This window comes from Phoxinus phoxinus (assembly GCF_949152265.1).
Source record: "Phoxinus phoxinus genome assembly, chromosome: 20".
Lineage (NCBI taxonomy): Eukaryota > Metazoa > Chordata > Actinopteri > Cypriniformes > Leuciscidae > Phoxinus > Phoxinus phoxinus.
Window position 1 is genome coordinate 22,778,347 of NC_136895.1, and position 24,966 is coordinate 22,803,312.

Sequence of the window (24,966 nt, forward strand, 5' to 3'; positions counted from 1 at the left end):
GAAAAATTACGGCATAGTATGGTCAACTAAATAAATATTTTAAACCATGTGAAATACTCACGTCAGTGTGTTGAGTTTACAGTGTCTATCCTGCAGAAGAGCAGCGATCTGATTCACTCGTGCGTTTCCTAGTTTATGTTTACTCAGATTCAGCGCTCTATGGAGTAACAGGTTTTTACCCACATACTGACAGGCTTCGTCTGCAGCACGACCTAAAAACCTGAAGAAGGGAAGATGAAGAAGGATTCAATTAAGTTATGACACATTTATGGTGTGTATATATATATATAGGCTATATATATATATATATATATATATATATATATATATATAATATATATATATATGTGTGTGTGTGTGTTGTTTCATTACGCCTCACCTCAATGTTGTCAGTGAATTGTTTCGATCCTGTAGTAAGTAATTGAGCTGCTCCACTCCTGATTGTCCAGGATCATTTCCTCTGAGATCCAGCTCTATCAGGTGTGAAGGGTTTGATCTCAGAGCTGAAGCCAGAGCTTTATACCCTTCTTCACTGATACTGCAGTCTGAAAGTCTATAGAAAAGAGAATTGAATTACTAAATACCGAAAAAAAATTTATATCGTCAAAACATAAAATGCATCCCTAGTAAAAAACAACAACAACAACAACAAATGTATTTTTAAATACAGTTATTTCATACTAAGAATACATAATAATATAATAATAATAATTAATCAATAATATTCTTTACAAACAAATATCTTGGTTAGTGAGGCACATTTAATGTAAGTGAATGGGATCAGATATTGAAGGCCATAGGGTCAGCCATCAAAACACTGAACTGGACTAGATACAAAGATCAACAGTATGAACACAAAGAGGTCTGAGACCACATTCTACTTTAGTGGACCAAAAAAAGGCTCTGAGTCATCTTTCAGGGACAGTGTGAACGTAAAGAGAACTGGATCCTTTTTTACTTTGTTTACCTATTGGTCTACTTAAAGGAGTCTGCACAATTCACATTTCTTAATATTAAGCCTAAAATGTGTTTTAATATCACTGTTAATAGTATGATCAATGTATAACATCAGTTTTTAAATGCAAGATATTCAAAGTGCATATCTTTTCTTTACTTCATTAATAATAAAATATTTAAACTTTGACCAGAAGATAATTTCATTATTTAAAAAAAAATCATTTAAATCACCTGAGTTTCTCCAGTCTACAGTTTGTATTTTCTAATGCGTCCTGGAGTTTCTTCACTCCTGAATCCTGCAGATTATTGTTGCTCATGTCAAGCTCTTTCAGACTGGAGTTTGATCTCAGGACTGTAGCGAGAGCTGAACAGCTTTCCTCTGTTAGATCACAATTACACAGCCTAAAATGATGAACATGAGAGAGAGAATTTACAAACACAAAGTACTTGATGCCAATATTCAGTGACTAATGAGAATTATTGTGTTATGGTCACTTGATTTCTGTAAGATACTTTAGATACACAATAATAAAAGAACACAATACTCACATCAGTGTGTTTAGTTTACAGTGTTTATCCTGCAGCAAAGGAACAAGATTCTTCACTCGTGTGTCTCCTAGTTCATGTTTACTCAGATTCAGCTCTCTCAGGAGTAACGGGTTTTCACTCACAATTCCTCTCACATACTGACAGGCTTCATCTGCAGCAGGACCCAAAAACCTGGAGACAGACGTTCATTAAATGGCCAGTAATGTCAATGACATATAGTATCTTGTGAATGTGCATTCAGTCATTTCCAAGACACCATAAACAATTCTTGATGGTTAAAATGTAAGCACTCAGCTAAAACTGTTATAAAACTAGATACATATTGGATATAAATACATATAATATGCCTGCATATCATTTGTTTTATTTAAGCTCGCCTCACCTCAATGTTGTCAGTGAATTGTTTCGATTCAGTAGTAAGTAATTGAGCTGCTCCACTCCTGATTGTCCAGGATCATTTCCTGTGAGATCCAGCTCTATCAGGTGTGAAGGGTTTGATCTCAGAGCTGAAGCCAGAGCTTTATAACCTTCTTCTGTTATACTGCAGTTTGAAAGTCTACAAACACAATTTTTTTTTCAAATAAAATTAACATTGTGGATTCAATTTATGAATCTGAATCGCTTATCAGATACACAGGTAAACCACTGTTGTGACGAGGCAGAGTCAGCGGAATCAATTTGCAGCTTTATTTAAGAATGGTCAAGACAGGCAGGGTAAACACAGCGAACAGGGCAATACAGGAAAGGCAGAGACAAACCAGGTTGACAGGCAAAGGGTCGAGGCAGGCAGCAAGAATCAGAGTGCAATAAGCAATCTAGATCAGGGCAGGCAGAAATGGGTCAGCAATGGTAAACAGTAGTGATAGTGAAATGAAGTTCCCCTCAAGTGTATCGTAAATTGGTTCATTACTCTTAGCTTTTCAACATGGTGCACACTATCGACATCTTGTGGTCAAAAGGTGGAAAAGCTACCTTTCCCAATTTTCTTTTATTGGTTTATGTAATAAATCACTTTGTGCTATGAAAACCACAAAGCAATACAAATCATCAGTGTTAGTGTTGATGTTTACACAATGTATGAACAAATGAGTCTATTAATTACTTTATGAAATAATGAATACATGGACAAATTAACTCTGCTTTGTTCAACAAATGCAGCCTTAAAACTTTAGTCGTAGTCTTAAAACCTATGAGTTCATAGGCAAGGCTCATATAGGCATATATAATCAAAATAAAAGAAAACTATTGTGGAATGGTGAGACTCAGTCGGTCTCAGTTCACTACCGAAGCGCATGACACTTGAAACCTAAGCAAAAGGGTTTGCCGTTCACGTTATTTTAGAATCAGAATATGAAGCAGTCACGTGGTTGTGTGTCGAAACGAAGCTTCGGAGGTCACTGATCACATGGTTATGGCAAGACGAATCAAGCTCCGGTACAGTGGTTCATGTGAGATGTTTAGTTTTTTTGATACAAGCTTCGAAGCCTCGGTGCCGAACGTCACATCACTAGTAAACAGTCCAAGGTCAAATACAAAATACAAACAGGGAGATAACGCTCAGAAATGACAGCCGGAACAAATCAAGACTTCGCACTGAATGGGTGTGTGGAAGTGGTTTATATATGTGTATGTGAATGCAGCCCGATCTCATCCCAAGGCGTCATACTGACGCTTTGACAAAACGTCTACATCCAACGCACATGGCACCCTTTAGCGTTAATATGAGACGCAGATAAAAATGGGCCAGAAGGCGCCTCCTAGCGGTCTAACCCTAACACTACCCCAGACCTAAACCCAACCATAACTGTGCGTGTCATATTGACGCTAAAGGGTGCCATGTGCGTTGGATGTAGATGTTTTGTCACAAGTGTCAGTATATGACGCCCTAGGATGAGAATGCGTTGGTGAATGACATGCAGGTGTGTGTGCAATCAGTCCCAGGTGAAAGGCAAGATGGGAAATGTAGTTTGTGAGTGAGGTTAATATTCCAGAGACGGTTCCTTCCGGTTGTGAAGAGGATGCGGTGCGGGAGCCTGCTCTGTTACAACCACATTCTGTCATTAATGTCTAAGTTGATTTAATGAATTACAATTAAATAATGGTCACTAGGAGTCTGTGATTGTGTTTTAAACTTCATCCTAAATGTAGAAAGAATAATTATGCACTTTTGTGTTGTGTTTATTAGTATTGTATTTAGTTAATGATAACACTGTTGTGAGGTCAAAGACTCAATGAACTGCAGCCATGTCAAATCTGAAACAATCTATCCCAACCACAAGCCTCAAAGACACTTGTTTGTTATCATTTGTTAAGTTTTAATTGTTACGCCAGAGGAGAAGTGGCTTCATGGTTTCTTTCAAAGTATTTTCTCCTGCTACAACCATATTTAGTGACTTTCTAGTAGCTCCGTTTAAACTACTGTACTTCGAGTTCGGGACGTTTTATGACCAAAATCTTTAATTGTCAACAACAGTAATAATACATGTAACAATCTACATGTCACAATCTGTTTAAAATTAGAGATGTTACTAATTGAAATGAAATCCATTCCCTGTATTTTCTATTAAATTACTGCAAATTAAAATTTTAAAATGTTAAACTCGAATCGTACTTCGAGAGCCAACTATTTTCATAATAAGACAATCGATAATATCTTTGCCTGCTTTTAGATAAATCTTTACTGGTGCTTAGAAAAACAACCAAAATGTAAATCTCTTAATAAAACTAAAAATTTGAATCTCTCAAATACCTTTGTTTTTTGTTTTTACCTGTGTGCCCAAATCACTGTGGCACTGATATATGTGCTGAATAATTCTACACAATAGAGCTAGATCTGGTTTGTGTAGCTGATGGTGAAATGTACTCACTTCAATATCTTCAGCTTTGAATTCTTCAGTCCCTTACAGATCTCTTTGACTCCTAAGTCCAGCAGACGGCTGTTGTTCAGGTCCATTTCTTCCAGGAAGGTATTTTTGGAGAGAACAGTAGCTAGAACTGCACAGCTTTTCTTTGTCATCTGATAATTATTCAGCCTAAACAGGAAGACTTGATTTATTATTCTTGTTTTCAGCAAATATTCAACACACATCAGTTCAACAGGTTTTCATATGTTCACACATGTGGCTGACAGTGTCAAAAATCTGTAGCACTTCAGAAACTCTTGCTGTCACACACTGGCTGGGGAAGGAGATCAAGTGGATCTAAAACAGCAGTGTAACTATTTAATAAAGAAAAGAACAATCACATATGCGAGATGGCAACGAAACAGTGTGCATGAAACGTAAAGAAAACTGGACAATATATAGGCTCGTTTGAGATGTGCTTCGCCTGAGATGTAGTCGAGAGTAGGCGGCTGCAGTGAGGGAAGGAGTGAAAAAAAGACGGACAGTTCTCTCTTCTCGTATGAGAAATCTACGATATCAAACGTGGATATCATGGGATTCACACTCATGCGTGGTATTGCTGATAAACTGGATATAACTAAATTATGTTGCTTTTATATGAAAATAAATATGATAAACAAGACATCCAAAGTACTTGTTATTTATTTAATTCCATCCAAAATAAGTGTTTGCCCTAAATATATATATTTTTTAAATAAATATGTCAATCGCATGTCCCATATGAAAACCATTCAAAATATATCACAGTCTCAAATTTCAAACATTTTAAAAGAGAACAATACATCACGGTTGTTTAAATGAATGAACATTAAGCTGTGTCGTCAGCAAGTCATTTCCCATCATGCTTTTGATCAGCGTTGGTGGAGAGCAACTGCAGAATCCGACACATCCGCCTCGCATTGCGAGAGTTCTTTTACATACATCAGCATGACATCAGAGCAAGGAGGCCCACACTCAGACACATTTCTACCCGGCATGCATCTTGCGGTGATCACCTGTGATCAGTTCTGGGCAGATTTTTCCAATCCAACCAACAAACATGAACTATGTGAGCCACTATATTCCTGTATCCTATTGTCACCTGCATTGTCGTTTGTGACAGAAGTATGCCAATTTAAAATAAATATTGTCCCCCAAGAACAATTGATCAATTGAAAAAACTGATCACTGCATCAAAACCAACAACACTTGTACTATATCCTATAATCACTAAACTACTCTTGAATAGATTGTTAAATAGAAAATTATGTTAGCATTCATAGAAAGACATTAAGATTATTGGTCCAACAGTTAAAATGTTGTATATGAGAATAAGTGACATCGAACACAAGTATAGTATGGAGTGCTGAAATGATCAACAATGTGTTTTGAGAAAAGGATATACAAATAAAATTATTAAAGGCATGGTCACATTTACTGTTGCTCAGCAAACGTTTGTGACACAATCCAATCATTTCCACAGGAATAAGCTTAATATAGAACTTAGCAAAGTAAAGAACTACAACGGATGAAACACTGTCTCTGGGAGTGTCAGTTTTGTATAGGGTTGGTTATCGGTTGGGTTTTAGTCGATACCAGTACCTACTCTGTATTTTTTAAACGGTTCCGGTGCTTAAATGGTTCTTGAACCGGTACTTAAAGCGAAACCGCACACACTTTGTCAAAAAATAATACCCTCTTATTTACAGGGCCAAACTGGACACAATATTAACTTAGCCTAAATATTTACATATTTTCTGATTTCTAATTAAATTAAAAAATGTACCGTTTACTGATGTAAAACACTTAAGTTAAGATCAACATTTTGTCTTCACTTATTATAACTTTTAAGCAGAGAAATATCTGACACTGAGCAGAAATATTTAACACACACAGTAGCCTATAGCCTCGTATAAAGAAGTGTTGGAACTTTGTTAAAACATTTTGCACACGTTGTCACACTTGCTGTTGAATGGCAATGTTTGCTATCCTACTTGATATGCAAGATTTGCAGTTGGCATTAAAATAGGCCTATTAGACTTACCCGAAGAGGAACGGCTTATTCTGTGATGTCAGGTGACGGAATCATCTGTGATGTCGCAACTCGATCACACTAAATGCGTTTCTATAACACGCAGTGTGTTTATCGTGTAATTTATACGCGAAAAGTTTTTACGTGCATAGGATACGCATGGGGTAGAATTAGTGGTGTGGGATGCGTGTGTGTTACACGCAATGAAGTGCGTATCAAATGCACGCGAAAACTGCGTGTTATAGAGACACTGCCAGCTGCTGAACTTGCAGGTTCTGGGTTCTAATACGCTTTTTTTTTCTCATCAAAACCGATTATGCTCATCAGTGGTTGTATATCAAGCAGGGACACGTTTGTGTGCATTTGTATTTTGTGATTTCACCGGAACAAATAAAGAGTCTCCGCAATCGGCGCGCGTCCGAGTGAAGACAGTGCGCGCGAGGTGAACACTATCCGCGCCACTGATCGCAGCGGCCGGCAACGAGCACTGATCACTTGATTTAAAAAACACATTCAGCGCTAGATCGTCTCTTTTTTAACAAACGAACAAAATGAATGCTCTGCTGGTTAACTGGACATGTTTTATTTACACAGTCAGGTCCATAAATATTGGGACATCGACACAATTCTCATATTTTTGACTCTATACACCACCACAATGGATTTGAAATGAAACGAACAAGATGTGCTTTAACTGCAGACTCTCAGCTTTAATTTGAGGGTATTTACATCCAAATCAGGTGAACGGAATTACAACCGTTTGTATATGTGCCTCCCACTTTTTAAGGGACCAAAAGTAATGGGGCTGCTCAGCTGTTCCTTGGCCATGGTGTGTGTTATTCCCTCATTATCCCATTTACAAGGAGCAGATAAAAGGTCCAGAGTTCATTTCAAGTGTGCTATTTGCATTTGGAATCTGTTGCTGTCAACTCTCAATATGAGATCCAAAGAGCTATCACTATCAGTGAACCAAGCCATCATTAGGCTGAAAAAACAAAACAAACCCATCAGAGAGATAGCAAAAACATTAGATGTGGCCAAATCAACTGTTTGGGACAGTCTTTAAAAGAAAGAACGCACCGGTGAGCTCAGCAACACCAAAATACCTGGAAGACCACGGAAAACAAACTGTGGTGGATGACCGAAGAATTCTTTCCCTGGTGAAGAAAACACCCATCACAACAGTTGGCCAGATCAAGAACACTCTCCAGGAGGTAGGTGTATGTGTGTCAAAGTCAACTATCAAGAGAAGACTTCACCAGAGTGAATACAGAGGGTTCACCACAAGATGTAAACCATTGGTGAGCCTCAAAAACAGGAAGGCCAGATTAGAGTTTGCCAAACAATATCTAAAAAAGCCTTCACAGTTCTGGAAAAACATCCTATGGACAGATGAGACAAATATCAACTTGTACCAGAGTGATGGGAAGAGAAGAGTATGGAGAAGGAAAGGAACTGCTCATGATCCAAAGCATACCACCTCATCAGTGAAGCATGGTGGTGGTAGTGTCATGGCGTGGGCATGTGTGGCTGCCAATGGAACTGGTTCTCTTGTATTTATTGATGATGTGACTGCTGACAAAAGCAGCAGGATGAATTCTGAAGTGTTTCGGGCAATATTATCTGCTCATATTCAGCCAAATGCTTCAGAACTCATTGGATGGTGCTTCACAGTGCAGATGAACAATGACCTGAAGCATACTGCGAAAGCAACCAATAGGATTTTTAAGGGAAAGAAGTGGAATGTTATGCAATGGCCAAGTCAATCACCTGACCTGAATCCGATTGAGCACGCATTTCACTTGCTGAAGACAAAACTGAAGGGAAAATGCACCAAGAACAAGCAGGAACTGAAGACAGTTGCAGTAGAGGCCTGGCAGAGCATCACCAGGGATGAAACCCAGCGTCTGGTGATGTCTATGCGTTCCAGACTTCAGGCTGTAATTGACTGCAAAGGATTTGCAACCAAGTATTACAAAGTGAAAGTTTGATTTATGATTGTTTAATCTGTCCCATTACTTTTGGTCCCTTAAAAAGTGGGAGGCACATATACAAACGGTTGTAATTCCTACACCGTTCACCTGATTTGGATGTAAATACCCTCAAATTAAAGCTGAGAGTCTGCAGTTAAAGCACGTCTTGTTTGTTTTATTTTAAATCCATTGTGGTGGTGTATAGAGCCAAAAAGATTAGAATTGTGTTGATGTCCCAATATTTATGGACCTGACTGTATGTATTGGAGCATTCGTGCCGCGAGATGTTTACAGGGGGCGATAAAAAAAAGTCAGGCATCGAAATCAAGCACCGAAATTTTCGTTCTTATTCGGTCTGGTTACTACCGTTTACATCGGAACCGGTTCCCTTTTGGCACCGAGTTTCGGTACCCAACCCTAGTTTTGTATAACGTTACTCCAAGATTATAAAATCATCCATAAAAAATGTTGGTTGGTTGATTCCTTGTTTCACCTGTAAAACTTCACAGAGGTACGGTAAATCTCCACACAGTGAAGTTATAATGTGAAGTTGCAAAATCATGTTTACTCACTTTATTTTCTCCACTTTGCAATAAGAGTCCACCAGAAATTCAGATAGTTTCTCCCAATGTTGATCTCCTAGTTCAATTCTGCTCAGATCCAGTTCTGTCAGCAGTAAGGGATCCGTTTTTAGAACTTTAGTTAGATACTCACATGCTTCCTCTGCAGCAGCATTTTTCAAAAAGCTACAGAATGTAGAAAAGAAAAATCTAGATTAGAAAATATTCTTATTATTTTGTACATTTTACAACATCCATTCTCTTTATGTGTGCAGAGCAGTATTAAAATGTAGTAAAGTGTGTAGTATCTTGCTGAAGTCTGAAGTTATGATAATTCCCACAATACCCTTGAATGAAGATTGCTTATTTATTTCCTGTTTATTATTTATAATAAATGTCAAAATTATGTAGCGTAATTTATGTTTTTACATAGTTCTAAAACTTACTTCTTGTTCAAAATGTCACACAGTAGTGAAACAATTTTGTGTTGAAAATCTTCGAATTGCAATTCAGCAAATTCCTCTATACAATGCTATATCATCTTATTTGTCTTTTTAGCACTCTTAAATCTTAACACTCCTGACTCCATGACTGCTTATTTTCAAATATTGGAAGGCTTTTATCACCTGATCTTTAATTTAGACAATCCACTCCACACCATATCAGTAAACCGCTTTACTCCTGATCGTCCAGGATCATTTCCTCTCAGTTCCAGCTCTTTCAGGTGTGAGTTTGATTTCAGAGAGGAAGTCAAAATCTCATAACTTTTTTCTGTGATACTGCAGTCTGAAAGTCTGTATGAAAAAAGGCTTATATTAGGCATTACATGTTCTAAGATATAAAACAAATAAAACCTATTTAGAAAAACTATTTCTATAGAATGGAAAAATGTGCCCATTTGCACAGTTTCACCCCAGAGATTTACATACAACAAATGCCTTAACATCCACTTAATTTGAATCTCTAAATATTTCTTACAATATTTAAATATAGCATATGCAAGTAGCCTTTTCATTTAATCTAATCAAGTGGACATGTATATTACAAATGTATTTTAATATGAAGAAAGAGATAAATGAAAATACACACTTCAGTTTCTCTAATCTGCATTGTGGATTTTCCAACAAGCAACAGATATTCTTAATTCCAGAGTTTCCTAGTTTATTTCCACTCAGATCCAGTTCTATCAGGTTTGAAGGGTTTGATTTAAACGCTGAAGTCAGAGCAGCACAACCTTCTTCTGTAATACTGTTATTATTCAGCCTGAAGAGAAAGAAAACAGACAAAAAGATTGTAAACCTGTAAAATGTTCTTAACTGGCTTAACTGTTTCAGCACATATTATCTTAATTTGTTTCAGAGTCTGTGCCAGAACACACAAAGTGGGTGGCAATTAGTTATTTGTGGGGCCTGAATTTGATTTGTGATGGGGTCATTTGAGTTTTGGTTTAAAGGATCTTTCTCACAGGACGCAGCAAGCGGTGGAATTGTTGTGCGACTACCACAATGCGTTTTGTGTATTCGAGGTGGTGCTCACGTTATGCATCTCATTGTGTCATTGCATCTCATTGTCAAACCTTCAAATTTCACATCCTGATAGCAATCACTAAGTTAAGTGGTTTACATTTATTTCTATATATCTACTGTGGAAGGTGTAGACAATAAAATGTTTGTCCAATCATTGGATTCAGTCCTATGTCCTACCTGCCTTTCAACATATTTTCATACCTCCGCGCACCTGCTCGCGCAGACATCACTCGTCATCAGCGTGCTTCATACTATGTAGAGAGTTAGACAGACGTCAGTCACCGACTCGAGAGCCGCAAACGAAACAGCAGTTTTTTTACAGTTCCTCCTGAACCAAAAAAACAAGCTTATGCTGCTTTCACACCATAACTACTGTCATTTGGTAGAGATGGAAACCCGTGGCATTAAACTCGGAGTGGTTTGTTTCTCGAATAAATGTGTTTCGAAGTCAACACTATCAATGTAGAAATGAATCTGCAGCAGTCAGGTGATACAGGTCAGTCCTCTTTAAGTTGTTTATGTTCATTATCATTGTAAAATGATGTGCTTTGAGACATGAGGTAGTTTAACTCGGGTAGTTTAACATGAGGTAGTTTAACTCTCATCTCATGACGCTTAGCAGAATCTGCTGTGTGCGTTCATGTGTTTTGAAAGAGACGTGGCTTTAGAAACGCTCTGAAGGGAGGGTGGGATCTCATGCTTTCAAAGCGAGCTTGCTCTTGCTAACCGCTCAAAAATGTCCTAGCCTATCTTCAGAGGTGTCAAAAGTATTCACATTCATTACTCAGGTAGAAGTATAGATACTAGGGTTTAAAAAGACTTAGAAGTTGAAGTATCAACTCAAGCTTTTTACTCAAGTAAAAGTGTAAAAGTACTGGTTTCAAAACTACTTAAAGTATAAAAGAAAAAGAAATGTAAGGAAAAAAATGCCATTAAGGACAAAAGCTTAGGCTGTGCCACAGAGGAATATAGTGCACTATCCCACCTCCTAAAAAAAAAAACATTTTTCTAAAGGCCATAATGATGACTATAATGTTATATATTGTCATACAGTAGGCTATATTGTAAAAACGTCTGTCCCCAAATCAATATTTGGCGCGATTTGCCCGGTATTCTTGAGCAGAAAACTGTTGATTTCTCCCTCGCTTACCGCATCTAGGTTTCGGAGGAGTTTTGGCGCTTCGCACAACCAAATGTAACAGCCGCTCTCACAAGTTAGAAAGAAAACACAAAGCCAATCAGTTTAGCGATGTGTGTTCAGGAGGCGGGACTCAGATCTATTGTGCTATTGGTCATTTTTTTGAACGACGACAAGCCGGAATGAAAACAAGCCGAAATGAAATAGGAGTAGGCTAACGAGGCTATTTTTAAAATGTAAGGAGTAGAAAGTACAGATAATTGCGTGAAAATGTAGAGAGTAGAAGTAAAAAGTCGTCTGAAAAATAATTACTCCAGTAAAGTATAGATACCCAAAATTTCTACTTAAGTAAGGTATTTGTACTTCGTTACTTGACACCTCTGCCTATCTTTAAATCAAATCAGGTATTAGTCAGATTAAGAAGTTGAATCATAATCAGTTGATAATACAGACAAAAGTGATCAAATAAAATTATAAAATGAGGGATCATGCAATTCTGAAAATTGTCTCCATGTTTTTAGCTCTATATGAGCTCAGTGAATTGTTTTATGATTGGTTTTTAATAATCTTTTTGATTAGATAAAAACTTAATCAAAATATGTACTAGTGATTTGCACACCGCCTCTGCTACACTAGTGAAAGTTTTGCTGCTTTTCTCAATGTCTCCCATTGAACTGTTGCGACCCACGTACATCTTGGTCCGGAAGTGGATGTATTTTTGCTTTGATAAATAACTAAATGTAGATTAATACATACGTTAATCTAAACCAGTCATTAAAATACAACATAAAACAAATATTATAATTTTAAGACACTTTGAATGAATATTTCACCAAAAATGAAAATTCTGTCATCAGTTACTCGCTCTCAAGTTGTTTAAACCTGTATTAATTTATTTCTTGTGCTATACACAAAATCATATATTTTGAAGAATGTGGGTAAACAAACAGTTTCTGGTCCCCATTGACTTCTATAGTATTTTTTCGGTAACACTTTACAATAAGGTTCATTAGTTAAAGGGGTCATGACATGAGAAACCAAATTTGCCTTGATCTTTTGGTATATAAGAGGTCTTTGTACCATTAAAATGTCCTGCAAGTTTCATAGCTTAAGACTTCCTCCCAATTATAAATGAATCATTTATTTAATCAAGCTCTAAATACAGCTCGTTCTGGATCCATGGTAAAAAGTGACGTCACGGTACAAAGTGACGTACCAGCGTTTGCATATAGACCGCCTCCAGCACAAGACAACTACGCTTAAAGCGCAAGGCAACTACGCTCATTTCGTATCTTTGTCGCGCCCGCGCGCTGCGCGCCTCACAAGTGTTCAGTCGACGGACAGCGAGTGGGTCTGTGTACAGGGAAATTACGATGCCACAGATGTCCTGTTCCTGGCTGTGGACAAACAACATCTTTGAATACGCTGCGAAAGATCCAGTCGTCAGGGAAAAATGGATGCACTTTATTTTTTGCGGACGTCTCAGTCACGGCAGTGTTAGTTTAAGCGTTTGTTCTATACACATTTGAAGGATGACTGTTTTGAGAACAAATCCCAAAATGATGCTGGCTTTGCCAGAAAACTGTTGCTCAAAGATAAGTCCGTTCCGACTATTCTGGGCTCAACAACGACGACGCAAACTGTAAGTAATGTATTTAAAACTTTAAACTACTTTTTAAATACGCTGAATCCGCAAATGTTCTGGCTGGGGGCGTTAATGATTGATGCATAGGCACTGACGTTAGCCAATCATAGCAGTGGGCGTTAACACTGAACTCTTAAAGGGGAAACACCCCCAAAACAGACTGTTTGAATCAGAGGATGAGGTGGGAAAAGGTCATAATAAATCACTACATTTTAAAAGTTTTTTGTAAAAAAAACTATAGTAATACTATAATTGCACCTAAGGGAACATAATAATAAAAATAAAAAAAACATGTCAAGACCCTTTTAATGTATTAACTAACATGAACTAACCATGAGCAATACATTTGTTACTGTATTGGTTAATGTTAGTTAATAGAAATACAGCTGTTCATTGTTAGTTCATGTTACTTCACAGTGCATGAACTAATGTGCACAAGATTTTAATAAAGTATTAGTAAATGTTGAAATTAACATTAACAAAGATTAATAAATGCTGTATAGGTGCAATTCATTATTAGTTCATGTCAACTAATGTCAACTAGCGAACCTTATTGTAAAGTTTTACCATTTTTTCTATATTATGGAAGACAGTGGGGACCATTTCTTCATGTTCAACAGAAGAAAGAACCTCATACAGGTTTAGAACAACTTGAGGTTGAGTACATTTCTTTTTCTTTTTCTCTCTCTTTTTAATGCAAAATTAAAATATGAAAACCATGTAAAATACTCACTGAATTATTTTCAGTTTACAGTGTTTATCCTGCAGTAGATCAGCAAGCTGCCTGACCTTCTTAAATTCTAGTTTACTTTGACTCAGATTCAGCTCTTCCATGAGTAACGGGTTTTTACCCACAACTCTTTTCACATACTGACAGGCTTCATCTCCAGCAGGACCCAAAAACCTGCAGAAGAGAAGATGAAGCAGGATTCAGTTCAGTTATCAAAGTTTGATAATTTGTTACATTTATTTAGCACTTTGCACTCAGTACTTTAAGTGTTTTACATAGAAGGCATACGGCAGCCATAGTGCGTCAGAAAACACATCACACACCAGCTTATTGGTGGAGAGGAGACAGTGATGAAGCCAATCAGTGTATATGGGGATGATCAGGAGGCCATGATGGACAGAGGAAAATATGCAAATTTGCATATTTTTTATCGAAGGACATCCTGGGATTTTTAATGAACACAGATAGTCAGGACCTTGGTTTAACATCTCATCCGAAGGACGGTGCTTGTGACAGTATAGTGTCCCCATCACAATACTGGGGCATTAGGACCCACACAGACCACAGGGTGAGTGCCACCTGCTGGCCTCACTAAAACCTCATCCAGCAGCAACCTAATTTTATCTTGAGTTCTCCTTTATCGTGTTTATCGATAAATATCGATAAGTTTATCGTGAATATACTTTGATGTAATGCATTTTTTATAATTTATCCTATTTCACCTTAGTTTTAGTTTACAGTTTGGATCCTGTAGTAAATCACTGAGCTCCTTCACTCCTGATTGTCCAGGATCATTTCCTGTGAGATCCAGCTCTATCAGGTGTGAAGGGTTTGATCTCAGAGCTGAAGCCAGAGCTTTATACCCTTCTTCTGTGATACTGCAGTCTGAAAGTCTGCAGAAGAGAGATAAAAAATAAAGATAAAAAAGATAACTGAATATGGAGACAAAAGACTTAGAGAAATGTAATGTGTTCGATTATCAACTCACCTGAGTTTCTCCAGTTTACAGTTCTCCTTCAGTCCGTCAGAGAGCAGTTTTACTCTTGAATCCTGCAGATTATTATTGCTCAGGTCAAGATCTTTCAGACTGCTGGAGTTTGAACTCAGAACTGAAGCCAGAGCTGAACAGCTTTCCTCAGTTAGATCACACTTACGGAGTCTTGGAAAAATAATAATAATAATTATAAAAATCAATGAAGCATCAATGAAGACATGATGGAACTTTTGCGCATAATCAAATAGTCATATTCCTGTGGTTGCTGTGGTGTTGAGTGTAGCTGATGGTGAAATGTACTCACTTCAGTATCTTCAGATCACACACAGGACTCTTCAGTCCCTCACAGATCTCTTTGACTCCTGAGTCCAGCAGACGGCTGTTGTTCAGGTTCATCTCTTTCAGGATGGTTTTGGAGGAGAGAACAGTAGCTAGAACTGAACAGCGTTTCTCTGTCAGCTCACAATTATTCAGCCTAAACACAAAAACAGCATTATTTATTATTCAGCACATATTCAACACACATCAGGTCAGCAGGTCTTCATATCTGCTCACACATGTGACTTACAGTCTTTTATAATAAATAAACCGAAAAGTTATACTGCATAAAATCATGTTTACTCACTTTATTTTCTCCACTTTGCTATGAGAGTCCATCAAAAGAGCAGAGAGCTTCTCTCCATCTAGATCTTCCAATTTATCTCCGCTCAGATCCAGTTCTGGCAGTAATAATGGACTTGTACCCAGAACTTCAGTGAGATAGTCACACACTTCCTGTGCAGCAGGACTTTTCAAAAATCTAAACAAAGTAGATTATCATTTTATATCACATAATCTTAAAATTGAAAGCCTTTTGCAGCACTCTTCCTTTTTTAATGGGCCCAGTTTATGTACATAGTGTTTGGTTAGTGTCTAAGTGCAATATTTTCATTTCGGGTTTTTTGGAGCACATTTATAAATTCTAGCAACAGTATTTTTAGGTGATATTATTCAACAGTATTTTAAATGTTTATTAAAATTGTATAAAACATTTGATTTTATGCAGTTTCAAAAGGACAGACATTGTTATTGGTAAAAGGAACACAAATATCCTTTGTGCACAAGTTTGGTAACTGATTAAACACTTCTGCTTTGTTAAACCAATGTGTTTATGGCTTATGCTTATGTTCCTTCCCATATTGTATGTGATGGAAAGGATATTTTCAATTTGCAGTTTTAATAAATATTTAAATATTATATCATTTTAAGACACTCACATCAGTGTTAGTTTACAGTCTGTTTTTTGTGATACATCAAGGAGCTGCTTCACTCCTGATTGTCCAGGATCATTTCCTGTGAGATCCAGCTCTATCAGGTGTGAAGGGTTTGATCTCAGAGCTGAAGCCAGAGCTTTATAACCTTCTTCTGTCATACTGCAGTCTGAAAGCCTGTAAAACAAAAATAAGTTTGGACAGAGATTAGTTGCGGGCTCATAAATAAATTCTGAAAAACAACTTGGAACAACTTGAACTAAACCACATTTACATAGTTTATGCAGTTACATAATTGACTACGATATTTAAAATAAGAGACGTGAAAAGTCACACTATCCAAATAGTGAAACTGAGGTGAAAAGAGTACATATGAAATTTAAGCCTCTGTAGTTTTTATTTTCAGTAAATCTGATAAAAGGGACATTTACAAATGCATATTAACATTCAGAAATGTTGATGAATAAAAATACACACTTGAGTTTCTCCAATCTGCATTGTGCATTTTTCAGCAGAGGACAGATCTTCATTATTCCTGAATTTCCAAATTCATTCCCACTCAGATCCAGCTCTATCAGGTTTGAAGGGTTTGAATTAAACGCTGAAGTCAGAACAGCACAACCTTCTTCTGTAATACTGTTATTATTCAGCCTGAAGAGAAAGAAAACAATTACAGGAAGCATTATTCAGTTTATTTCAGCCACAATAACAGAGAGATAAATCAATATGATAGTTTATTTAATAGCACCCCAAAACTTTAAAGAACAGCAATAACAGTATTCGATTAGACTCTGAAATTGATTACTTTGAGTAACAATATAAAATACTCACTGGAGTATGTTGAGTTTACAGTGTCTGTCCTGCAGAAGAGCAGCGAGCATCTTCACATTTGAGTCTTCTAGTTTATGTCCACTCAGATTCATCTCTCTCTGGAGTAACGGGTTTTTACCCACAATTCTATTCACATACTGACAGGCTTCCTCTGCAGCAGGACCCAAAAACCTGCGAAAGGGAAGATGAATTAACTTTGTGAAATGAAAAACAGCATCCGATTATGATGGGAAATAAGTGTAAAATGTTTTTTATTTAATTTATTTTGATCCAACAGACAATATTAGTTAAATAATATTTCTAAAAACAATTCACCTGCATATAATTTTTCTGTTATTTCATAATGTCTCACCTCAGTGTCTTCAGTTGACAGTTTGGATCCTGTAGTAAATCATCGAGCTGCTTCACTCCTGATTGTCCAGGATCATTTCCTGTGAGATCCAGCTCTATCAGGTGTGAAGGGTTTGATCTCAGAGCTGAAGCCAGAGCTTTATAACCTTCTTCTGTGATGCTGCAGTCTGAAAGTCTAAATAATAAGACTTTAATAAATTACTCATTTAATAAAAACAATATTTCATTATCAGCACTACACCATTAAGACATTCATAATGTCCAGCACCTAAAACAAAACAAATTATTATGTTTTTCAATAGTTGTATAATGTTTCCATGCATATTGTGCACCAATGCATGCATGTTTACCAACATTTTAAAATGTTTTTTTTTTTTTTACCGGCCAGCTTTAGGCTTCAACTTTGATTAATGTTTACATGAACTGAATTCAGACCTGAGTATCTCTAGTGTACACTGTGAATTTCCCAGTAGACTGGAGACTTGTGTTACTCCAGAGTCTCCTATTTTATTCTCACTCAGATCCAGCTCTCTGAGGTTTGAAGGGTTTGAGTTAAAAGCAGACGCCAGAGCAGCACAACCTTCTTCAGTAATACAGATGTGATTAAACCTGTAGAAACAATGTGAAAAATACACATAATGAAAAACAGCAAATAATGGGGTTCTAACGCTTTAAGGCCTTAAAGCACATATGCGTAATAAGGTATTATGTTTTTTTTGGTAAGCCTGTAACCACCGATCATTGATGGAAAATACCATTTACAGCCAAAACAGGCTATTTACTTATTTACGAGTTCAGACTGCACGATTTTAGGCCCGATTTTCGCTCGACGACAGGTTTTGAGAAATCGTCGACAAATGCCCGAAATCACAGGCAAATCGGTGCTCGTTCACACGAGTGACATTCACGCAGTGTGAATGAGCAAAGACGCGATCTGAGAGAATTGCAGATGAGTCGCCGACAGCCTTGAGATATTTGGCATGCTAAATACCTGGACCTGTCGGCGATTCAAAATCGTGCTGTGTGAAAGTGTTCTGACTGAAAACTACATCGGCGATGACCTACAGCCAATGAGAGAGCAAGATACAGAGCAGTGGGGAGTTCGGGAGGAGTTATGGTAAATGGTAAATAGACTGCATTTATATAGCGCTTTCACAGACCCAATGGCCACCAAAGCGCTTTACATTGCCTCACATTCACCCATTCACACACCGACGGCCACATATCAGTATTTTAATATATATTTATAATTATATCAAACAGAAACAAAGCACAAACATTTGGCTTGACCAGCAGCAACAGCAGAACATTGTAAAATTATTTATTTACCCCCAACTCTCTTTGCAGAACACACAGTCCTTTCTCCCCGCGTCACCCCAACTTACCTCCTGCATAATCGTTTTTTCTTTTTCTACTTTTCGCTGCAGATCAGCGCACAGACAATTTGGATCGCAAACTTCTTGCAGGCTATAATTTTTAATAACAATTCCAGTCTCGCACGAGAACTCCCGTCTCACCCACATGTGATCTTGCGTTATTTCCTTATCACTTCTCGCGTGTGTTTGTTTGTGAAACGTAGTTTGCGGACCAGACAGAAGTTGTTGGCGATTCTTTCTTTTGTAAAGTCATGCAGTGAGAAACCTCCTGTCGCCGATCCATCGTGCAGTGTGAGCACAGCAGCGACTGATTGATACCACAGATAGTCGTGCAGTGTGAAAAGAACAGTGACCGAACTTCTTTGAAAATCGTGCAGTGTGAACTCGGCATAAGGAGATATACGTTTGAGCTTTTTCACAGTGTGGCGAGCAGGACGAGGTCGAGGGACGTGAGAGGACGGCGCGACACCCCTGGTGTGATTAATAATGAGCGACACCTGCTCGATGTGCCGGTCTCATTTCTCTCACGGAGGAGCGGAAGCATAAAGGATGAGCGAAGACAGTGAAGATCGAGACTGGCGCGTCGAGCAGGTGTCGCTCATTATTAATTACGCCACCGGTCTCGCGCCGTCCTCTCACGTCCCTCGACCTCGTCCTGCTCGCCACTCACAGTAATCGAGGTAGAGACAAAAACCTAGGATTAGTTTATGAAAGTAGGTTTTTGAAATAATCTCCAATATTTAATGAAAGATTTAATTGACAGTGGTGATTCTAGAGGCAAAGTTCCTCAGAATGAGGAGTTTTACCATATGAATGAAGTGGGTGTGTAGCGAAAAATAGCTTGATATACAATCCTTTACTAACGTGAAAAACGTGAAGGTGCCCTCCAATGGCCGATTTCTTTCGAATTTCTCACAGGTCTCTAAGACCTTGAGTCCAACAGGCCCAGTGAGTTTAGTTCCCATCGGCCTCCTTTAACCTTGTCTGACAGCCGCTCGAACTTCATTGGCCGACAGTGGCCATGTTTTTTGAAATATGCTAATGTTCTCGTAGACAATCGCGGCACCTTGGACACAGCATATCAGTTTTCAAGTCAATCAAACAGACGGTTGCGTAGCTATAGCCCTCTTCATGTGTGTTTTTATTTTTATTTTTATAGAGGCCAGTCGCTGCGTCCTTATTCTCGTGACCACAGGCCAAAACTGTATATGGGTGTACTGAGTTTGGTGTAATTATCTCATTCCGTTCAAGAGGGAAAGCCAATAATTATTGACAGTCAGACTCCAGAGACTACAGGCTCAGAGTCTGCACTGGTTTGGTTGCGACCGGGCGAAAAACCAAGGACTAGTTCACAAAAGTATTTTAAAAAAAAAATCCAAATTACACAAACATTTGGGTGAGGTTTGTCTTGACCCAAGGATTACAACGATATAATACACTTGAGTCTGTGACGAACGGTTTAGGAGTTTTGTCTGAACCATGACGCACTTTTGATCGCTGTAGCGGCACCATCAGGATGATTGGGGTGATGTTGTAGACGATGTGAGTACTTCCATCCCTCAAAGTTTCACTCTCTACAACTTACAGTTTGGTCGGCCTGATAAATTTTTGGTGAGAATGCTGATCCTTGGAAAATTTTATAATTACAATAGGGTTTAAACGCTACATACTTGAACCTCAAAGATAACTAAGTGATAATATACAAATCTAAGCTATGCGTACAATTATACAACCAATAGCTTTGCTACTGATTTTAAACATCCATATGAGATATGAATAAATATTTTTTTAATTCAATATTGTGCCTTTGTATTACACATTTAGATTTACTTACTTCAGCTTTACCAGTCTGCACTCTACATTTGCAAACAGAGACGAGATGATCTTCATTCCTGAGTCTCCGAGAATACTCTGACTTAGATCCAGCTCTTTCAAATTTGAAGGATTTAAATTTAAAGCTGTAGCTAAAGCTTTACAATCTTCTTCTGTTACCTTGGTGTTATTCAGACTGTAAAGAGGAAACTAAGCATCAGTATTACCCAAGTAAAGATGTGTTAAATACTACTTTAAGTGTCAATTGATAATGATGATGCAAATACAAAAGAAACATATAGCAATTCATTCATCACTCTTTTCACATAATAAATAAAATGCAGGTTTAAAAGCACTTGAACTTGTCATCATAACAACGATATAACTTACATCAGTGTGTTGAGTTTACAGTGTTTATCCTCCAGTACGGGAATAAGTTTCTTCAATCCTGAGTGTCCCAGTTTACATTTATTCAGATTCAGCTCTCTCAGGAGTAACAAGTTTTTACCCAGAATATCAGTCAGATTCTGACAGACTTTCTCTGCTTCAGGACTCAAAAACCTGCAGAATGGAGATTGAACCAAATTTAATGCAATTCTTAACTAAGCTTGATGTTTGATTCTAATGTAACAAGTGTGAAATGGTTAATCTTGAATTTACTTTTATTGAAATATTTCAATGCTACAGCACTTTTATCAAGTAAATTGCCTGCATGTCATTCATTTTGTATTATTTTATCATGTGTCACCTTATTGTGAGTTTACAGTCTGGTTTATGTTGTACATCAAGGAGATTCTCGACTCCTGATTGTCCAGGATCATTTCCTGTGAGATCCAGCTCTATCAGGTGTGAAAGGTCTGATCTCAGAGCTGAAGCCAGAGCTTTATAACCTTCTTCTGTGATACTGCAGTCTGAGAGTCTACAGAAAAGAGATTTCAGTCAAAAGTTGATCACTGAATATAGAGACAAACGAAATGCCCAGTGTTAGACACAGAGTTAGAGTCTGACATCAAAATGTTAGACATTAACTCACCTGAGTTTCTCCAGTTTAGAGTTCTCCTTCAGTCCATCAGAGAGCAGCTTTGCTCCTGAATCCTTAATATTATTATTGCTCAGGTCAAGATCCTTCAGAATGCTGGAGTCTGAACTGAGAACTGAAGCCAGATCTGAACAGCATTCTTCTGTTAGTGCACACTGCCTGAGCCTGAAAAAAAAAGTTTTCTCAATGTATTTGATTGAAATCGGCTTCACCGGCATGAGAGGCACGCTAGCGAAGGCAGTTGCTAGTGCCCTTTTGAGGCCAAGGGAGTGAGATTTATTGCACAGCTCTTATATCTCTCATATCTATCAGACCTTTACCATTTTGTCTACTGAATTTAAGCTAACTGGATTTCGAAATCATTCTTATTCATCAATTTCAATTTAAACCTTGCCACAAACATTTTGCTATGTAATAAATCATGTGGCTTCAACAATATAGAAAAAGCAGAGCAGATAGATCTACAACTTGTAAATCGAAAATTTAATTTTGTAGGTTTCATGAATTAATTATGGTGAACTTCCATTAACTCTCCTTATCCATCAAACTGAAGTAGATGTAAATTAACCATGTGTGATGCGATCTGGGAAAACCCAGAGGATGTCGCGCTGGTAAGTTTTCAGTAAGGTCTAAAAAATAGATTGAATGTCAGTTTTTGTCAAAATTGGGTTATCATTAAATTATTATTCTATAACATCTTGTCTATAATCTCTGAATATCTAGGCAAAATTCACTAGTTTAGTGCAGAAAAATAGAAATTTATAGTGGAAAGCTGAAAAGACTGTGTCTTTCCCTTAAGGAACACGCACAGCAGAGGTGTGAGGAAATAATAATTAAAAAAAAGTATTACAATTACAATATTACAATTTTTTATTAAAAAAAGAAAAGAAAAAAAGAATCGCCCATGGATCTCCTTCTCTTAACACTATAAAAGACAGTTCACCTAACACATAACAGAATAAAGGTATATCAATGTGCATTTCCCGCCATGTCTTGAGTAAACTACAACTAGTTTTTTTATTTTTTATTAAGTTATCGTGAGATGCGGAGCGAAGCACAAGAGAACAACAGAGTCTGACGTAGCTGCTCGCTTAAAATATCTTGCTCGCCTCTCAATCGTCCAATTTGAAAATGGTTTTCACAGGATGAATTTTGAGTTCGTAAGCTTTCGAATGATACCTAATCTATGATGATTACTAAATATGTGATATGAGAAAAAGGCAATAAAAAAAAGAGCGCCCATTGTCCCTCTAGCAGGACGTGACAGTTAATTAAACCTGTATTTCTCAAAATTCAACTCCTGAAAATCATAGCGATCAGCCGACTTCAGATAACCATAACTTTTGTTACCGACAAACGATGAAAGAAAAAAAAAACAGATATGGAAAGAAATAAAAACAGATTTGGAAAGAGCTTGAAATATTGTATCAAAACCTGTAATAGGTAAAATGTGGTGGGTTTTCACCAATCGCATCATATTTTTTTCTGAAACAAAGTAGATACTGTGTTATAGTAGTAAACTAATTATTAGTCATTAAAATTTATATTAATTAACTGATGGTATTGAAATCTATTATTTTTACACAAACTTTGTAAAGGATATCTAAATTGCACCTTTTGTCTGCTGTCACACAACTTACCTCAGTATCTCCAGTTTACACTTTACACTCTTCAGTCCAGAGCAGAGATGAATTACTCCTGAACCCTGTAGATTATTATTGTTCATATTCAGCTCTTCCAGATTGTTATCTGATTCGAGAGCTTTAGCCAGACTTGAACAGCTTTGGTCTGTTAAGTCACAATCGTTTAACCTAAAATAAATTATTTAGAAATGATTAAATTACTAGGTTAAATTTAATACAAACAATAGATTTTCTATATACAAATATTTTTTAAAATTCATTTATTAAATTTAGACAAACAATAAATATAGGGTGGTGGGCTACACTGACAATCTTCTGCTACATAAAAACAAACAAACATGATTGAATAAAATAAATGTCATCTTTAATGAAAAGTAGTTTAGTTTGATTTAACTGTCTTAATGAGTCTGTAGAGGTGGAGAATCTGCGAGTTAATGATGATTTGATGTGGGCGACATAAGTATTCAAAGTTTGTCACATGACTCGCACAGAGATCTGGAGGGCAAAACATCCATAGAACTGCAGCACAGATCTGTCAATTTTACATAATGATGATGCATACTATATAGATGCATGCAGAATACACACTTGACATTCTGCAAAATATTTGCAGAATTTAGTTTAAATTATTTTGTTTTCCTCTGCAAAATATATATATATATATATATATTTATACGGATATATATACGGATATAAACATTGTAGGGCCTTCAAGGCCGAGTTGAAGACCTCTGCTCTAAATTACTTACAGAGCTTTTTTGGAGATTTTCACAACTTCCAACAGTCTAAAGAGACACTCGTCTGATTTCTTGAATTTCTGAAGCTCAAACTCCTCCATCTCCTCCTCGGATGTCAACAACACAAAGGCCACAGCAGACCACTGGGCAGGTGAAAGATCAGCAGAGAGACTTCCTTTGTTAAGTTGAGTCTGAATCTCTTTAACCAGAGTTTGATCATTCAGTTCATTCAGACAGTAGAACAGATTTATGGATCTCTCTGGAGACAGATTATCGTCTAATTTCTTCTTGATGTACTGCACTATTTCCTTGTAGTTCTGGTCATTGTCGTCTTGCTGTGTCAACAGTCCTCGTAAGAGTGGACGATTGGTCTGGAGTGACAGACCGAGGAGGAAGCGAAGGAAAAGGTCCAGATGTCCAGTTTCACTCTCAAGTGCCTTGTCCACTGCAGTCTTGAGCAAATCAATCATGGTTTCGTTCTCCTGTTCTGCAGACTCTTGAACGAACACACTTTTCTTCTTTAGGTCTAGAAACAGATGTGCATAAAGGGCTGCAATAAACTCTTGAATGCTCAAGTGAACAAAGCAGAAAGTGGTACCAAGAATGATCCCTCTTTCCTCCTTAAAGATCTGGGTACACATGCCTGAATACAGTGATGCTTTAGAGGCATCAATATCACAGTCTTCCAGATCTGTGTCATAGAAGAGCAGGTTGTTTCTTTGCAGCTGATGAAATGCCAGTCTCCCCAGTGAAAGGATGGCGTCTTTATCCCAGGAAACATCTGGTGTGTATTCTCCATCATACTTCCGTCTGCTCTGCTGGATCTGAAAGCGTAGAAAGTGTGTGTACATTTGTGTCAGAGTCTTGGGAGTGTCTTTAGTATTTGATTCCTGATTGTCATTATTTATTTTCTCTTCCAAAATGTTCTGGAGAACAGTGGC

The 24,966-nt window shown here is 37.4% G+C and overlaps 2 protein-coding genes across 2 annotated transcripts in view; both read right to left on the minus strand.

Annotated features, from left to right (window-relative positions):
- The window catches only part of LOC306988932 (uncharacterized protein), a 198,748-nt gene that overhangs the window by 71,266 nt on the left and 102,516 nt on the right, over window positions 1–24,966 (minus strand). Inside the window, exons 33-52 of the mRNA XM_079594151.1 lie at window positions 21,355–21,525; window positions 20,997–21,167; window positions 20,629–20,802; window positions 17,854–18,027; window positions 17,420–17,593; window positions 17,068–17,238; window positions 16,714–16,887; window positions 16,243–16,413; window positions 15,612–15,785; window positions 15,291–15,461; window positions 14,981–15,151; window positions 14,715–14,885; window positions 13,996–14,166; window positions 10,043–10,216; window positions 9,580–9,747; window positions 8,966–9,139; window positions 4,374–4,538; window positions 1,889–2,062; window positions 1,507–1,677; window positions 1,189–1,359 (exon numbers count right to left, since the gene is read on the minus strand). Of these exons, the coding sequence (XP_079450277.1) occupies window positions 1,189–1,359; window positions 1,507–1,677; window positions 1,889–2,062; window positions 4,374–4,538; window positions 8,966–9,139; window positions 9,580–9,747; window positions 10,043–10,216; window positions 13,996–14,166; window positions 14,715–14,885; window positions 14,981–15,151; window positions 15,291–15,461; window positions 15,612–15,785; window positions 16,243–16,413; window positions 16,714–16,887; window positions 17,068–17,238; window positions 17,420–17,593; window positions 17,854–18,027; window positions 20,629–20,802; window positions 20,997–21,167; window positions 21,355–21,525 (3,435 nt within the window). The remainder of the gene's footprint in view (window positions 1–1,188; window positions 1,360–1,506; window positions 1,678–1,888; window positions 2,063–4,373; window positions 4,539–8,965; window positions 9,140–9,579; window positions 9,748–10,042; window positions 10,217–13,995; window positions 14,167–14,714; window positions 14,886–14,980; window positions 15,152–15,290; window positions 15,462–15,611; window positions 15,786–16,242; window positions 16,414–16,713; window positions 16,888–17,067; window positions 17,239–17,419; window positions 17,594–17,853; window positions 18,028–20,628; window positions 20,803–20,996; window positions 21,168–21,354; window positions 21,526–24,966) is intronic.
- The window catches only part of LOC306988939 (NLR family CARD domain-containing protein 3-like), a gene marked incomplete at its 3' end in the record, with an annotated part of 80,949 nt that overhangs the window by 36,735 nt on the left and 19,248 nt on the right, over window positions 1–24,966 (minus strand).